The 18805-nt window shown below is 44.1% G+C and overlaps 1 protein-coding gene across 1 annotated transcript in view; it reads right to left on the bottom strand.

The window, feature by feature from the left end:
- The window catches only part of vwde (von Willebrand factor D and EGF domains), a 150805-nt gene that overhangs the window by 45383 nt on the left and 86617 nt on the right, over positions 1-18805 (bottom strand). Inside the window, exons 17-18 of the mRNA XM_067995918.1 lie at positions 18056-18193; positions 17505-17729 (exon numbers count right to left, since the gene is read on the bottom strand). Coding sequence (XP_067852019.1) covers positions 17505-17729; positions 18056-18193 — 363 coding nt within the window. The remainder of the gene's footprint in view (positions 1-17504; positions 17730-18055; positions 18194-18805) is intronic.

Genomic DNA, 18805 nt, shown 5'->3' with positions numbered 1-18805 from the left:
ACCTCAGAGTTCTGCAATCTCTCTCCATTTAAATAATATACTGCTTTTCTATTCCTCCTGCCAAAGTGGACCAGTTCACATTTTCCCACATTATACTCCATCTGCCAAATGTTTGCCCACTCACTTAACCTATCTATACCCCTTTTCAGGCTCCTTATGTCCTCTTCCCAACTTACTTTTCTACCTACCTTTGTGTCATCAGCAAATTTAGCAACTGTACATTCAGTCCCTTCATCCAAGTCATTGATATAGATTGTAAATAATTCAGGCCCAAGCACTGATCCCTGTGGCACTCCACTCATTACATCTTGCCAACCTGAAAATGACCCATTTATGCCTACTCTCTGTTTCCTGTTAGCTAACCAATCCTTTATCCATGCTAATATGTTACCCCCTACACCATTAGCTCTTATTTTGTGTATTAGCCTTTGAAGTGACACCTTGTCAAATGCCTTCTGGAAATCCAAGTACACCACATCCACAGGATCACCTTTATCCACGCTGCTTATTACTTCCTCGAAGAACTCTAATAAATTAGTGAAACACGATTTCCCTTTCACAAAGCTGTGTTGACTCTGCCTGATTGTATTGAGATTTTCTAAGTGCCCTGCTATAACCTCCTTAATAATAGATTCTAGCATTTTCCCTATGACAGATGTTAAGCTAACTGGCCTGTAGTTTCCTGCTTTCTATCTCCCTTCTTTCTTGAATAGAGAAGTTACATTCGCTATTTTCCAATCTGATGGGATCCTTCCAGAATGTAGGGAATTTTGGAAAATTAATACCAATGCATCTACTATCTCTGCTGCCACTTCTTTTAAGACCCCAGGATGAGGTCCGTCAGGACCTGGGGACTTGTCAGCTTTTAGTTCTAATATTTTTTACAAAACCCTTTCCCTGGTGATTGTAAATGTTTTAAGTTCTTCTCTCCCTTTTACCTCTTGATTTACAATTATTTCTGGCATGTTGTTTGTATCCTCTACAGTGAAGACGGAGGCAAAATATCTGTTCAATTCATCCGCCATTTCCTTATTCTCCATTATTAATTCCCCAGACTCACTCTCTACAGGACTAACGCTCACTTTACTTATTCTTTTCCTTTTTAAATACCTGTAGAAACTCTTACTATCTGTTTTTATATTTCTAGCTAGCTTTCTCTCGTACTCTAATTTCTCCCTCCTTATTATTCTTTTAGTCATTCTTTGCTGTTTTTTAAATTCTGTCCAATCTTCTGACCTGCCAATAATCTTTGTGGAATTGTATGCTTTTTCTTTCAATTTGATACTATCTTTAACTTCCTTAGTTAGCCACGGATGGTACGTCCTTCCCCTCGAGTCTGTCTTTCTCACTGGAATGTATCTTTGCTGAGTGTTATGAAATATCTCATTAAATGTCTGCCACTGCATCACTACTGACATATCCCTTAACCTAATTTCCCAGTTGACTTTAGCCAGCTCTGTCTTCCTGCCCTCATAATTGCCCTTATTTAAGTTTAAAACACTAGTCTTAGACTTACTCTTCTCTCCCTCAAACTGAATGCGAAATTCAATCAATTTGTGATCACTGCGACCTAGAAGCTCCTTTACAATGAGGTCATTAATTAATCCTGTCTCATTACACATTATCAGATCCAGAATAGCCTCCTCTCTGGTTGGCTCTAGAATGTGCTGCTCTAAGAAACTGTCCCAAAAGTACTCCATGAACTCATCTTCCAGGCTACCTTTGCCAATCAGATCCTTCCAATCTATATGTAGATTAAAATCTCCCATGATTATCACTGTTCCTTTCTCACAAGTCCCCATTATTTCTTCCTGTATACCCTGTCCTACAGTGTGGTTACTGTTAGGGGGCCTATAAACTACTCCCACAAGTGACTTCCTCCCTTTACTATTTCTTATCACTGATCAAACTGATTCTACGGGCTCGATTTTAGCACCCGCGATCGGGTGCGTTCCTGGCAGGGGGGGCTACAAAAATCGGGGATTCCCCGGGCAGGGCGGGAGCCCGGCTCCAACCCGCCCCATTTCCGGGTTCCCCAGTGACGCACTGACATGCGCGCGCAGCCCCCGCATGTGGGACTGGTGCCACTTAAGATATTTATCTAGGTATTTCAGGTCGTTTGGAGACCTGATTAACATGATATTTCAGGAGGGTTGGGATTTTACAAACAACTGGTACTGTTTCCCGTACTGGGGGAAACACTCCCAGTTCAAATGGATGTGTTGCAGCCATCAGCCTGTGGCAGCTGCAAAGGTCCATTTGACAGGTGGGGGGGGGGGAAAAGACCCTCACTCATTGCAGGAGGCCACTCTGTCACCTTGGACAAAGTTTGGCCTCCACCACCCTCCTCCTGACAAGAAAATGCACCAACATGCACACTTACCCCGGAGTCCAGACACATGTACCTGCCTTGCGGACCCCCTCAGATGTACATCTTCTGGATGGGGGCCGCCGTAGATGCAGTCATGACCTCCTCGGAGGACGAAAAGCATCACCAGCCTCGCCGGCCACGCCATCCACCTCTGACATGTGGAGCTCCACAACACAGTGCTGTGACACATCCACCTATACAGCAGGAGGGAGGGCAACCGCAGAGAGAGATGCGTCGCAGAGGGCACTACCCTCACCACAGGGTCCACAGACCGAGGCTCAGCTTCCTGGACCTCTCTGAGCAGCAGTGCACACGGAGGCTCAGAGTCACTCGACATGTAGTCGTGGACATCTGCAGCCTCCTTCATGCCGAGCTGCTCCCGGCTGGCCCGAGCACCATCTCCTTACTTGTCGCTGTCAAAGTCACCACTGCCCTCAACAACTTCTCCTCCGCAAGCTTCCAAGGTGCCAACGGGGACATCGCCGACGTCTCTCAGTCGTCTGCACAAAAGAGCCCTGCAAATACACCTACACCCACTCTGCAGTGACACAATGAGATTGTATGAGGATTGGGTTGTGTGGTAGTGGCGGGATGAGTACTGGCGAGGTGAGTGAGTGCAGGTAAGATGAGGATGAGCTTTGAGTGGGTGTGAGGGGTGATGTGACAGAGTAGTGTTGGCAGTGCAGAAGGAGATGTGGGGTGGGGGCAGTGATGTGGCAGACGGAGTGTAGGGGAATGAGTAAGTGTACTCACTTTGGCTGACCTACTTGGGTCATTGCAGCGCCTCCTGCACTGTGTACAGGTGCGCGAAATGTTGGTGGTGCAGGTGACCTCCTCTGCCACTACGAGCCAGGCCTTCTTGGTGGCAGAGGCAGGCCGCTTCCTCCCGCACGCCGGTGGGGGGGGGGGGGGGGGGGGTGGAGATCTCTGTCCTCCCCCTCCTCCTCACCCCATCCAATAAGAGCTGGAGTGAGGCATCATTAAACCTGGGAGCAGCCTTCCCCCTGGGCTGCTCCATGCTGTAATTTTTCCTATTTCTTGCAGCATCAGTCAGTGGAGGACTGCCCCTTTAAATAGAGCTCCTCCAGCTGACAGACCTTACTGCGCATGCGCAGCCCGCCCGCCGCGCAGCTCAGCAGCGGGGAACCCGGAACAAGAGGTAAGTGGATCCAATCAGCCTGCGATTGCGTGCGGAGCAGACTGATTGCACGTTACCCATGTGCCCAATCGCCCCCCCACCCCCCCCCCCCCCCCGCGAACCCGCCGCCATGGTAATATCAGGCCCTACATCTTGGTCTTTAGAACTAAGGTCATTTCTCTCTATTATACTCATGTCATCCTTAATTAACAGAGCTACCCCATCACCTTTTCCTCGCTTCCTGTCCTTCCGAAATGTCAAGTACCCCCTTGAATATTCAGGTTCTAGCCTTTGTCATCTTGCAACCATGTCTCTGTAATGGCTATCAGATCATACATATTTATTTCTATTTGAGCTGTCAATTCAACCATTTTGTTACGAATGCTACGTGCATTCAGATACAAAGCCTTTAGTGCTGTTGTTTTACTATTTTTGCAACCTCAAGTCTTATCAAATTCAGAAAAAGTTTCTTCTCACAGATGGTCGTGACAATATGGAATGCGCCGCAATAGAAGGTGGTAGATACAAAATCAACTTAGGCATTTAAAAAGGAGATTGATACTGACTTGGGAAGTAAGGGTATTAAGGGGTATGGAAAGATGGAAGGATTTTTAAAAATTCATTCTTCTGAAATGGGCTTCATTGGCAAGGCTGGCATTTATTGCCCATGCCTAGTTGCCTAAATTTCATGCAACTGAGTGGCATGCTAGGGCAGTTAAGAGTCAACTTAACTGATGTGGGACTGGCATCGCATATAGGCCAGACGGGATAAGGCCAGCAGGTCTCCTACCCTATAGAACATAGGTTGGGCTTTTAGGACAATCTGACAATTTCATGGTCACTTTTACTGATACCAGCTTTTTTTTTATTTCTATATTTTTAAAACTGAATCAAATTGTGAAACTGCCATGGTGAGATCTGAACTCAACTTCTCTGAATTATTAGTCCAGACCTCTGTTGCGTTACTAATCCAATAATATAACTACTGCGCTATCATACCCATGAGGTTACAAAGATAGAGTTGCTATGGCTAGCAAATGGTAGTGTAGACTTGATTGGCTGAATGGCCTAATCCTGTTCCTATGTTCCTAATTCTTAGGGCTCAATTTTAAAATCAATTTGCGGGTGCGTTGGGGAGGGGTGGGAGCGAAAATGGCGGAAAACCTCAAGCGGGTTTGGAAGCCGGCTCCAACCTGCCAACCTCCGGGTTCTCCACAGACGGCCTGTGTGAGTGTGCGTTTCACGAATCCGGAAGTCTTACCAGCAATTAAAGCCGGGATGATAGTTAAAGAAGCAAATGTACCTCATTGAGGTACTTAAGGTACTTTATTTCCGATGTAGGTAGTTGAAACGATTTTAAACTTATCTGGGCTGCTTTCCCACAGCTTCCGATTCACGCCTGGTGAAACTAGGCGTGAAGGGCCGGATCAGGCAAAAATAAACAAAATAAATTAAATAAAAAACCATTGCACAAAGTTAAAAAACAAAATAAACCTACCTTTCTACCCTGCTCCGATGTCCGATGTCTCCCTCTCCGATGTCCCTCTCCCCCACCCCGATATCCCTCTCCGATCGTCCCCTCTCCCCCCCCTGATCTTCCACTCTCCCCCTGATCTTCCACTCTCCCGCCCCCCCATATCTTCCACTCTCCCGCCCCCCCATATCTTCCACTCTCCCACGACCCCCCCCACCCCAATCTTCAGCGTCCTCCACTCTCTGTTCCTGCGCCGGATGACGTCTCAGTCTCTCTGTCTTTCTCTCCAACCCCCCCTCCCCCAGCGTTGCAGTTCCTGTCGGCAGCCAGCCTGTTGATTAGGCTGGCTGTCGGGCGCGAAACCCAGAAAGAACTTTGATCACCATCAATTACATCGCAATCACGTCGGAAAAGTAAAGTTTTTTTTCGGGTTAGCCACGCGCACCTTCACCCCACCCCCACACCCCGCTGCCAACCTACCACCATTTCAAAGTTTGAAAACATCAAACAATGGGCTATTTAAAGGGGTAGGGGCCAAAATTCTACCATTTGATTGGGAAGGATGTTGAATCAGTCCCAGTTCACTGCCGGTGGAGGTTCCGGGAAGGACTTCAGTCCTCCACTTAAATCCCACCACGGCCCTGACCCATTTTCCTAGACTGCAGCTCATTGATAATGCAGGGCGGGCTCTCGTTGGGTTCCCAACGCTTAAGGGAAGTCCCTTGCTGCTGCTGATGGAAATGAGGCAATGATGCAGTAGAACATCTGCTGCTGCATCTCAAGGAGTAGCAGCAGGACAACTTAAAAACAGCAGAAGAGCCTTGAAGAATTTTTGAACTATTTGAAGTGGGATGTGCCTGTAGGATTCAATCTTCATATGGTGGGGGGGGGGGGGGGGGGGGTTCAACAGAAGATCTGCAGCAAAATGGTATCAATGCTGTTTCTGCCATTGTTCTGGGGTTTCTGCCGAAGTTACAGTAGATAATCAGGAGAACCCACGCAGAAATTCAACAACTCTGAGTCATCTGTGGGCACTTCAGGATGAGGTATGTGGGCTGAGGAGAGAGAAAAGTGGCCCTTTCCCACCAACAGTTCAAAGAGTGGGCTTGCTGCTGCTGCCCTTGGCTATACCGCCACTCCTTTCCTGGAGGTCCCTGTGTTTGGCACTGGCAAAGCAGTAAGGAGGGAAAGTGGTTGGGTTTCCAAACCCCACCTTCCTACCTTCATTTACATGGGGTGGGGTGATCGTTGGGTAGCTGGTTGACTTCTCTGCTGGAGCAGGGACGGTGGGGGGGGGGAAAAGAGACAGATTCCTGGGCGCAGGGATGTGACATTAGGCCTCCCTGCTTCATTTCCCTTCATTTTCAGGCTGATTTTCCTCTCAGGATTTCTGCTGTGCAGTGCACCTGTGAGGAGTGAGGTGCCTTTGATCTTGAGGTGGTCTCACACCATTTACCAAAATGGGATGTATCATTAGCTGAGCAACTTCATTCTACAATTATATTACAGATTTTGCATTGCGGCACTATGCAAAGTGGGGCGACTGATACACAAAGTATAGCATAACTAGGACACAAGATACTGCATATGTAAATCTATTTTTTATTATGCTGCAAAAATGTGTATGAAACTGGAACATTCTACTTTGTTGTTTATCAATTTTTTAAGTAAAAAATTAACATTTTTAGTCACTTTGAAAATGCTGGAAAGAAAATACATTATTTGGCTTTGTACATATCTTTAGTTCTTTATCATCGTCAGCATTATAAAATTACAGGAAATCATTATTAGTAAATGGGGGCACTGATAACTTAATGTGCTTTTAGTCACAGTAACTATCTCATTAGTAAATAACCTTACCAGACAAATCAATTCTGGTGCACGTGCGGCCATTGCCGCTGAATCCTGGTGGGCAGCGGCCACATGTGTGGCCAACCTCTGGTGGCTTGTGGTCAAAGCACTGTACACCGGCAAAACAAGGCTTGCTGGCACAACCGCTGCTGAAGCTAGGAATATGAACTGAAGAAAAAAAGCAGAACATTGCAATTAGCAATAACAAAAACAAAGCCCCTGGGACAAATATTTAAAATTTAGCAAATGATGGATGCACATAGCTGAACTGAATACAATACATACAGAAGGCACAAGTCTGTGAGCAATTAACTTTTCCACTACCCTAAGGCAAAATGAAGTAACTTTTTAAAATTTAAAATTAAGTACTGTAACTACTTACCCAGCTGTGGTTCAGGATCTTCATGTTTAAGTCCTTTCATTAGCACAGTTCCATATAATATATTGGGATTACTTACATGACAAATTCAGAATGCTGAACGAGTGTAACTATCACACATAGGTAGAAGTTAGCATGACAAACATTAACAACTGAGAAAAATATAACTCTTCCCTTACTGATTTTTTAAAATATATATCACACGACGCGTCAGTTTTGTTGGAATTCCTTTTGCAATTGGAAACAGCAGTGAGTAGCACCATCAAATTAACAAATTCTACAGGGGTAGAAATTTGTCTTGGGTGATAATGCAAATTGGCCTGTATTGCATGCATCGGGCGTCCGTTATACGCCCCGCCTGATATTCAGTTCGTATAACTGGTAGCGGAGCACTACTGCCCGTTTTCCACTACAGCCCAAGACAAGTATTTACTCCACAGGCTCAATGACTACTACCCCTCCTGTTATAAGAACATAAGAAAATATGGAATGAGAAATGGTAATTTGACCCTTCATGCTTGCTCCTCCACAGACCAAATGCAATCTAACCCACCAAATTGGGGATATGCCAAACTAAACTATAATAAGCTTGTGAAAGACTGTAGCAAAACATAGACAGGCTATCAAGATGGGCAGATAATTGGCAAATGCAGTTCAATGTAGTAAACATTTTAGAAATATGGTGATTCTGCCTTTTTGCAAGATACAGATAAAGAGGAAACTCCCAGAAAAGGTCAGGAATAGTCCCGGAAAAACTGCAACACCAGATCTGCGGCATTTTATGTGGGATTCTGCAGGTCTCTCGCTGGAGCTATGGCAGAAGACCAGCAGAACCCCAGAGGGATTTCAGACCTTTTAACATAGATTTAATCTGTTTTCATTGCTCATGGTGGGGGGGGGGGAAGGGGAGTTATTTTAATTAAAAATACACTTTATTTATTTGCTTATTTCAGTGTAATGGTATTGCATTATTGGTTTCCTAATCTAGGTGTTCCTGGCTCCACCCAGCTTTTCTCTGCATGTGCTGAAGCGACAAGCATGATTGTGAGTGATGTGTCTGTCCTTGTACCACACACACTCTGAACATTTGCACTTATGTGGTCAGAACCTTATCTTTGTTGTGTGTATTTGCAATTATGGAATGTGATACTTGTGCATGTTTCCTGTGGTGCAAATGGAATTTTAAAAAAATGATAAAAGGATTTGTACAAGAACAGCACCAATCATAATTTCTACCCTTGAATACTAAATTTATTGCACATTGTTACAACATTTTGGATCTGTTTTAGATACTCTCTCAGGTACAGTGATGTTGGGCACTCGTATAAGTGATTTGAATGAGTTGTGTCAGCAGTATGCCCAATATCTAATCAAAGGAGTGTAACAACACTTGTGATTTGAATTGGATATCATAGCCTAGAAATCTAATTGCACTGTGTGGTCAAATTTCTAGGCCTGTGTCTTTTGCATGCTCCCTCACATGCGTTTCGCCGCTCTTTCAGTAGGCGGACTGAAGACACTTTAGTGAGACAAAATCGTTAAGCTGCTTTATTTTACAGATAGCAAGCGAATGCAAAGAGTAACAGTTATAATTAAATCTCACCATAATTCAAGTATCCCTCATGTGAACAAGAAAAATAATAAATAATACATCGTACTAATCCTATTAGCAAACTCATTTTTCCTGGTTAGTTTTCTGTTCCTGAATAGCTCTGGGTTTCAGATGATTGAGTTTCCCTCTTGCTAGGCTAGATTCCCTTCCCAGACCTAACTGGACTAATTGACTGACCTTTACATGCATCCCTTGGTCCTTTTTCTCCCTACAGCCACAGGAACTGAAACAGCAGTCTGTCCAACTACTTCCCCATGTCAATGAAATAGTTTGCCGCCCCAATCTCCATTCCTCCCTGGTATGGGCCCCTAGATGTCATGACTTGCTATTCTAAAAATGAATGATTTAATAGGGCTAAACTTCAACTTCTGTCTGAAATGGGTGTGGAGTCCATGGTGTGGCAGCGGCGCTTGCCCGATGTTGGCATCGGGAGTCTCAAACCATTGCGAGGGTGGGAGTGCATGGGTCAGCAGTGGGCCGGAGTTTTCTTGTGGGCCCAGGAGAGCACTTTCAGTGGAAGTGCTGAGCCGCAGCTTCATAGTAGGGGCAGTCATGCAATGGAACCTGTTTCCCTCTTTCAGGATTTCAGGATGACAGCACATCTGCATCCCGCCACCCCCTGAATCAATGCCTGGCCGGGTGCTAGTGAGCAGTTTTATCAAACTGCTTCAGCTCTTAGGCCTCAGCTCCTCGAGGTCACCGACTTCGAGCATTTCAAAAGCCCTCGTCTGAACCATAGCAGCCATACTGAAGCACTGGGTGGGGGGGGGGGGGGGCACCTCGTAGGAGCACTAGAGTAGGTAAGAGAGCACTTAAGACAGGCACTAGGGGCTCATATCTGGGTTATAATTAGTGTGCAGACTTTTATGTAAGTGAACAAAATTATAAATCTTTGTGAAATATTTTTGTTCAGAGTGTTCCTGTAGAAGCTGGTGGCCATGCAATGTCAAGTGACATGAATATTAATGTTGCTCTTTGGACAAATGTCATTTATTGGAGGGTGGAAGGACTGGGAGAGAAGCTGGACATGACAATTAATGAAGGGGAGCAGGGATTGTTCAGCTGAAGTGCTCTTCAATAGCAGCTGCTGAAGAGCTCTGGCTACAGGCAGGTGTTGGAGCTCTCCCGCTTCTTCATCGTCCTCTATGTCATCGGTGTACTCTGCCTCAGCATGCTGATGGTTCTTGTCCAATGTAGATTCATGTGTTGTCCCTGTTGCAGAGCAAAATTATGCAGCATTCAGCAAACCACTATCATATGGAACACTCTTTGTGGGCTTTACTGGAAGAAGCCACCAGACCTGTCCAGGCAGTGGAATTGTTGCTTGAGGTCTCCGATGGTCTGCTCAATGAAGGCTCTAGTTGACACATTGATCTTATTGTAGTTCAGTTTGTCGCAAAGCGTAGGTTCCTGAGAAGATTTAGAATTAGGATCTGGATCCAAATGTGCAGGGGATTGCCCTTGTCCCCAAGCAGTTAGCCTCTCACTTGCTGTGGAGGGGCAAAAAATGGTGGGGTGGAGGATTGACGCAAGATAAATACATCATGGCAGCCGCCAGGAAAGTAGGCACCGACCTGCGCTTCTGCTGATCACACACCAGTTGCACATTAATGGAGTGGAATCCCTTGCAATTCAGGAAAGCAACTGGCTCATCTGAAGGAGCCTACAGAACGACGTGCGTGCAATGTCGCCCTGGACTTGGGGGAAATCCTGCAATCTGCAAAGACCCCAGAGCCCTATCCTGCTGTTTCCAGTTGTTCATGGGAAAAGTGATGAAAATGTTGGGATCGGCCACCTGCTAAATGGAAGCATGGATTGCAGACTGAATGATATTACTGATGTCCACTGTGGCAGCCTGGAATGGGCCAGAGGCAAAGTTAAGGGGTGCAATGACCTTGACTGCAACAGGCAATGCTGTGCTAGCTGTGGCATTAGGTTGTAGGTCTTATTGCAGGACACAACAGAATTCTAACAGCCTCACTAGAGAAATGCAGCCTCCTTATGCAATGCTCCTCAGAGAACTGCAGGTTTGTTTTCCTGGATGTATATACTCTGTTGAGTGGGTAAGGATTCCTGGGAGCCTTTGTCCATCCATCAGGCCTTCCTGCAGGTACAGTTCTGTTTGCTCCTTCCTCCTGTTGCTAATTCTCCTCTTCCTCTAACCAGAGTGGAATTGCCAGAAGGCCTCCCGTATAGAAAAAAAGTGCGTTGCCAAAAGCCTCTTAATATTTCAGAATAATGTACAGCCACTATAAGCATGGGGCTGCTTTGCTGCTTTTTTGAAAATAGGCACCATGGTCTCCTGTTTCTAATATAACGTGACTTTCTCAGCATTCACAGACTTCCTCATAATGATGGTCAATAGCTCAGAAATACTAGGGGTGATTTTTTTGACCCCATCACCCCATTTGCACCTAAGAACAGGAAGGGAGTGGGACCAAAATCATTTGGAAAATTGAAGTGCTGACTTAATGCTTGTTGTATCTCTGTTCCAATTTTCAAGTGGACTTAGATCCTGGCGGCCAGAAGTCCAGCCAGCAACAGGTGGAGCTTCACGAGTTAAAGGAAATTGGAGTCAGATAATATAGTTATGACCCTCAATGCTATTTTCATCTCTAAACAATCTTACAACACCAGGTTATAGTCCAACAATTTTATTTAAAAATCACAAGCTTTCGGAGGCTTCGCCTTCGTCAGGTGAATGTCAGGAAATCCTTGAACGTTTCGCATTTATATTCAGAGAACAATACCTGGTGATTACATATAACCTTTCCAATTGCCCGTTGTCAAGGCAATCAAAGTGTTCAGACAGAGAGGTGTTACCTACAGGACCACCGAATATACAAACAGCCAGAACACAAAACAGAGAGAGGGAGAAACATCCGAAAGGAAGAGAAAGACAGAAAATGACCCGTTGTATTAAAAACAGATAACTTTTATTCGCTGGTGGGGTTACGTGTAGCGTGACGTGAACCCAAGATCCCGGTTGAGGCCGTCCTCATGGGTGCGGAACTTGGCTATCAATTTCTCCTCGACGATTTTGCGTTGTCGTGTGTCTCGAAGGCCGCCTTGGAGTACGCTTACCCGAAGATCGGTGGCTGAATGTCCTTGACTGCTGAAGTGTTCCCCGACTGGGAGGGAACATCGACGACATTTTCATTCTATGGACCCACGACGAAGAATCACTAAAGAGACTACACGATAACATCAACAAGTTCCATCCCACCATCAAGCTCACCATGGACTACTCCTCAGAATCGGTTTCTTTCTTGGACACACGAATCTCCATCAAAGACGGGCACCTCAGCACCTCACTCTACCGCAAGCCCACGGACAACCTCACGATGCTCCACTTTTCCAGCTTCCACCCTAACCACGTCAAAGAGGCCATCCCCTATGGACAGGCCCTGCGAATACACAGGATCTGCTCAGACGAGGAGGAACGCGATGGACACCTACAGACGCTGAAAGACGCCCTTGTAAGAACGGGATATGACGCTCGACTCGTCGATCGACAGTTCCGACGGGCCACAGTGAAAAATCGCATAGACCTCCTCAGAAGACTAACACGGGATGCAACCAACAGAATACCCTTCGTCGTCCAGTACTTCCCCGGAGTGGAGAAACTACGCCATGTTCTCTGCAGCCTTCAACATGTCATCGATGACGACGAACACCTCGCTGAGGCCATCCCCACACCTCCACTACTCGCCTTCAGCCACCCAACCTCAAACAGACCATCGTTCGCAGCAAATTACCCAGCTTTCAGGAGAACAGCGTCCACGACACCACACAACCCTGCCACGGCAACCTCTGCAAGACATGCCAGATCATCGACACAGATACCACCATCACACGAGAGGACACCACCCACCAGGTACATGGTTCATACTCCTGTGACTCGGCCAACGTTGTCGACCTCATACATAGCAGGAAAGGATGCCCCGGAGCATGGTACATTGGCGAGACCATGCAGACACTGCGACAACGGATGAACGGACACCGCGCAACAATCGCCAGACAGGAGGGTTCCCTCCCAGTCGGGGAACACTTCAGCAGTCATGGACATTCAGCCACCGATCTTCGGGTAAGCGTACTCCAAGGTGGCCTTCGAGACACACGACAACGCAAAATCGTCGAGCAGAAATTGATAGCCATGTTCCGCACCCATGAGGATGGCCTCAACCGGGATCTTGGGTTCATGTCACGCTACACGTAACCCCACCAGCGAATAAAAGTTATCTGTTTTTAATACAACGGGTCATTTTCTGTCTTTCTCTTCCTTTCGGATGTTTCTCCCTCTCTCTCTCTGTTTTGTGTTCTGGCCGTTTGTATATTCGGTGGTCCTGTAGGTAACACCTCTCTGTCTGAACACTGATTGCCTTGACAACGGGCAGTTGGAAAGATTATCTGTAATCACCAGGTATTGTTCTCTGAATATAAATGCGAAACGTTCAAGGATTTCCTGACATTCACCTGACGAAGGAGGAAGCCTCCGAAAGCTTGTGATTTTTAAATAAAATTGTTGGACTATAACCTGGTGTTGTAAGATTGTTTTCATTTGTCAACCCCAGTCCATCACCGGCATCTCCAAATCATTTTCATCTCTGCATGCATTGCTACTGCCAGTTCCTGCTATCTCCCACTAAACATCAGTGGTAGAAGTCGGGAGGTGGCTATTTTGAGCATACTTTAAAGGCATCCTTAGCTGCAGTCAAGGAATGCTGGAAACAGGTTTGGTTTTCATTTTTACTGCAATCACTTGTATGTTTTGAGCCTTAAAGGCTTCCAATATTTGATCTCCTTGCTGCTGTAGGCGCTGCTCCCTTTCACCCCGATGCATCCACCCTTCCCTTTAAGGTGCTGCTACAGGGCCATCAAAATTGCCCGCCTCACGAATTTCCCGCCGCTGGATCGACGAGCTGTCAAGAAGGTGGCAAAGCATCGGCTTCATTTAAATGAAGCCCAATGTCATAAGTGGCTCATATTCCACCCAACTCCATCGAGGAGGCAGATAGCACAACCTGCCGACACTCCACCCAATTAATGCAATACACGAAAATCAACCCCCTTTATCTTTTGTCTTTCTTAGAAGCCTTCTAGAAATACCAACCATCCTTGGGAATTGATTTGTTTTAGCTGTGTAGGACTTTTATCTCAATTGTGTTAAAGTCGTTAATTATCATCAATTGTGGAGGACATGTTCTCCGCTACCCTACTTTGTCTTATTGTCTGCACCTGATAGTTTTCCGATTTATGCAAAATTGTATTTGCATTGACACATCTTTTGGATCACAATTTTATTTATTTTTGAAATACTGCTGTGTACCTTTTTGATTTTTATCATTTGTATTTCCTTATCGGATTTTACATTATTACACTTTTCTTCCACTGACTAATCTCATGGCAGTTCTCCTAGTTGTCTCTCCCAAACTGTCAGTTTCCTTCTGTAGGTCACCTATATTCACTGCAAGCAACAGATTAATAGTGATGAAGCCCACCTCATCTAGTTTAGCTCTGTGCATCTGCTTATTTGCAATAGTTTGGAACTTAACAGCGCTTTCCAATTACTGTCTTAAAATAGTATTTTCGGTTGTCTGTGTGATTTTAATTAGCGAATTTGGTGAAATTTCAGCATGGCAGAGCTGTCATGTTTACACAATGCTGATAATTACTTGTTTTTGTGACAACAGAGATGCAATTTTGCAACCTTATAATTTACTACTTCTCTCATTATTGATGGGTAAGGTCAATAGCAGTTGAGAGAGCACAAAATCTAAAAGACTCCAGAAACAATTACTTGTGATGCCTCTGCTGAGTGAATAGAATAACCAATTCCAATTTGTCAATAATTAACAGTGGAACAATGAAGATACCTGACATTGTGTGTGCATGTGTGAACAGAAGAATTCAAATAAGTTTGTGTGTGACAGAATGGGAGATTACATAGAATCTGTATCTGTAAATACACAAGTGGCTCAGACTGACGTAGTATTGTTGGAGTACTTAAGTAACATTGGTTTGAGGGCTGTATTCATGTGTCAGGTATATGTGAAATATTTTTTACACTAGTTAGTATGAAAGTAACTGCTGTTTTTAGTTGGAGATTTTCATGGAACTAAAGTTGGTTTGCTTTTTACCAGTGGGTTAGAATTTTACAATATGTTCTGTACTATGCGCACCTACAGTACATAAAACTTGTAAAGCAATATATTATGAGCTACACTGTGGCTGCCTTATATTGCAGAAACTGGCCTTAGATTGGTATCTGCTTAGCACAATATTCTGCTGGTAAACTGTAAGTTGTACCAGATAGTCTAACAGCACTTGCTTTAGTGGGTTTAGGAGTCAGATTGCTGACCCAACTCCAAAGTTATATTGCCAATTTTGTGCTCATACACATCTGAATTTAATGCAAAAACATTAATATAAGGTTATGAATAGTGGGAGTCTAACCTATGGAACAACCAGTACTTTGTTATTTTTCAATTTAAAATAGTGAGGTAGATTTACCATGATAATCATGGAATGGGCGGGAACAAAGTGGATTGGGATTTAAGCCTGCCAAACCTCATTGGGCCTACTTAAATATTTATAGTGAGCTCCTAGCTCATATTGGGTTTAGTACTGGGGGTGGGGGTTTAGGAAATTGTGTGTCAATAGTGCTTAAGGGACTGCTGGTAAAATTTAAAATGATGCAGTCAATGAAAGGTAAATGGTCACATTTAAGGGGTAATCATATTTTCAGCTTTAACAGGGGCTCTAGAATCATTAAAATTGATATTTCTGCCTTTACAAAGGCTGTAAATAATTAATTTTCAGCCTTTACAAAGGTTGCATGGGGCAAAAAACATGGCTGAGAAAAGATGAAAATACTGGTCAGACCAGCCAATGCATCAGTCACCTGTTTGATAGATTAAATTAGCTGGTACTTCAGATGATTTCTATGCTAGTCTGGAAGAAAGTGGAGGTAGAAAAGTTGCGGGTAGTGATGACCTTGCCTATCGCTAACAATGCTGTTCTTATGTGGATGTTGGTTACAGGTGGCCTTGCAGTTGATGGCATAGCTGTGCAACTGGCTTGATGCTGAACCAGAGCCTGCAAAGCCAGGTGTCCTTAATCATCTTCAGGTAGGTGTGTCGGGGCCTGCAGAAACGGTCGGCAGAATAGTGGCAGGTGTGACCATTATGGCTCTGATGCTTGCTGATCTTCCTGGCATGTCTTTTTCTTTATACATTACTTCAACCATAAAATGTATGCAATACAAAGACTTCAAAGCAATCCTCATCAATAATTTTAAGTTGTCCTGCCAATTGGCACAGCACTGTATAGCGTGTATTAAATAGCTTGCGACTCCCTAAGTTGGAGTAAACGCTTGTATTGTAATAGCTGCTTCTCATTATGTGTACCATCTACAAGATGCACTTCAACAACTTGCCAAGGCTTCTTCCCGCGACCTTTACCAACTAGAAGGACAAGGGCAGCCAGCGCATGGGAACACCACCACTTCCAAGTCACACACCATCTTGACTTGGAAATATATCGCTGTTCCTTCATCGTTGCTGGGTCAAAATCCTGGAACTCACTATCTAACAGCACCGTGGGAGCACTTTCACCATACGGATTGCAGTGGTTCAAGAAGGCAGCTCACCACCACCTTCTCAAGGGCAATTAGGGATGGATAATAAATGTTGGCCTTGCCAGTGATATCTATATCCTATGAATGAATAAAAATAAAATTTGCACTGTTCTGTTACCATTTCCTATTCTAGTGATCTCTTGCAAATGCTTCAATTACAGTGGGCTTCCACGGGATTTTGCAAACAATATTTGGATTTTTTTGTTTCTACAGAAACATTCTGACCATTCAAAGCCAAAAAACTGAGAGAAAAAACGTCAAAGACTTTTGGTGTTCTTTGAACCCAGAAAAAAAATTAGACAAAGCGCATAAAAATAACAATTTAAAAAACCTACAATAAAAAGCCATTGAAAAGCAGAAAAGATAATCGTTAAAAAATGCCTCTGGTCTTTAAGTACTTCTTTATGCATGGAACTTCTTTTAAGCAGCACTGTAGATGGATAGGCTAAAATAAATTCCATCATGAATGACAGGAAGTCATGTGCACTCACATTTACATGTGTGATACTTATTTAAATTAAGCTCTCTCAAAGTATGTGCAAGATCAATCTGACCTGAAAATTATGGGATACTGGTGGGGACCAGGAGGGATTGTGTGCTGCTGAATTTCCAGGACCCTGCCCGCCCAAATCACATCAGTGATATTGATCCTACCGGCTGGTAAACATACTCCAGTGTTCTACATATAGAAATGTTTTGTGGAATTGGGAAGGGATGATTTTCAATTTACCCCGTTGATTGGGAAAAAAGAAACCAAGTAATGTGTACCCTGCAGGATGCAAAATATACAATCTTAGTGGAACACCCTGATAATAAAGTTAAACAAATAAATCATGACAAAAATGAATCACTTACAGAATAGATAACCAAATTATGTTATACATTTGGAAAGGTCTAGAAATATGCTAATATGCATGACCCTTTGGTTAATTCATGTGGACTTCCCAAGGTACCTTGCTTAATCTCAGTTTTATGATAAGTAATAAACTTCATGCACACTATCGGTAACATACAGTAATATTATTTGGATTATTACTTGCCAGGGCCAGATCTGGTGATGAAAAAGCTCTGCTGATCTTCATTTGTCTGTTTTACTGTGTCTGTGATCTCATTTACTTCAGTAATGTAATCTTCACCATCTTCCTCTTGTATCTCATCTTCTTCCTCCTCCTTTTCACCATCTTCATCCTCAGAAGTGTAGTCTTCATCAAAGATCTCAGTTGCTGCAGTAGTTGTTGGTATCCCATCAGTAGTTCTACCTGCAGCTAGAACCAGGGATAAGAGTAGTAACTGAACTGCTGAAGAAGACAATTAGTCTCTGTGTATGAAGATTTAAATGAATGACAAGCTGGAGGGATTTTACAGCTTTTTAAATGAAACATTGGTAACACTCATGATTTTGTTAACGATTTAGTGATTTTTCACTCTTGTTTTAATATGTGTGATTCACAAAGCAGAAGGAAGAGAGAAAGAAAACTATCTTCAAAATTGTAGCTGAAATACACTTAAAAGTACCCACAGGTTGCAATTTTTAAAATCAAGTTGATTTGTAAATGGTGAAAGACATGGCAAGCAAAAAAAAATTACTTACATTTCAGTTTGCACACTTTCCCATCTCCTTCCAATTCACATAAACCACACCTATAGGAGCCAAACGTGTTATAGCAAGACACTGTCGGAAAGCATGAGTTGGCTTCACACTCATTGACATCACTTTGACAGTTGGCACCTGGGGAAAAAAAAAAATCAAGAACCTAATTGCCACATTGATATGGATTCCTAACCCCTAGAATACAGCACATGGAATATTTAAATATCAGCAATGACATATACCACAAAGTACTATTTTTGTTTCTTACCAACTTTCCTCCCCATTTCTCCAGAAGGCATTTACTCCCTGATGGGATGCAGTTCCACGGGTGCTGGGAATGTTCCAGATCACAACCAAGTGCCCATTATTCATGAATGAGGTTAACAGTGATTGTTAGCAGTCTATTATACCATCACAGTTGAATCTGATCCTGTTCTTATACAAAGTTCAGGCACACTTCGAGCAGGAGTCGCTGGATAGTGATCAGGAGTGGGGACATTGGTCGATTCTCCCCTTCTAACACACAAACCTCCTTTCTTACATCATCATCGAGTTACATCAGAACTACAGCACAGAAACAGGCCATTCGGCCCAGCTGGTCTGTGCCAGCGTTCATACTCCACACGAGCTTCCTCTCTCCCTACTTCATCTAGCCCTATCCGGGTACCCTTCAATTCCTTTCTCCCCTATGGAATTATCTAGCTTCCCCTTAAATACATCTGGAGCAATGTATTTTAGTAAACCCAGATG

This window comes from Heptranchias perlo, chromosome 2 (assembly GCF_035084215.1).
Source record: "Heptranchias perlo isolate sHepPer1 chromosome 2, sHepPer1.hap1, whole genome shotgun sequence".
Lineage (NCBI taxonomy): Eukaryota > Metazoa > Chordata > Chondrichthyes > Hexanchiformes > Hexanchidae > Heptranchias > Heptranchias perlo.
The sequence above is the reverse complement of the archived record's forward strand: the minus strand, read 5'-3'. Positions and strand labels throughout refer to the sequence as shown.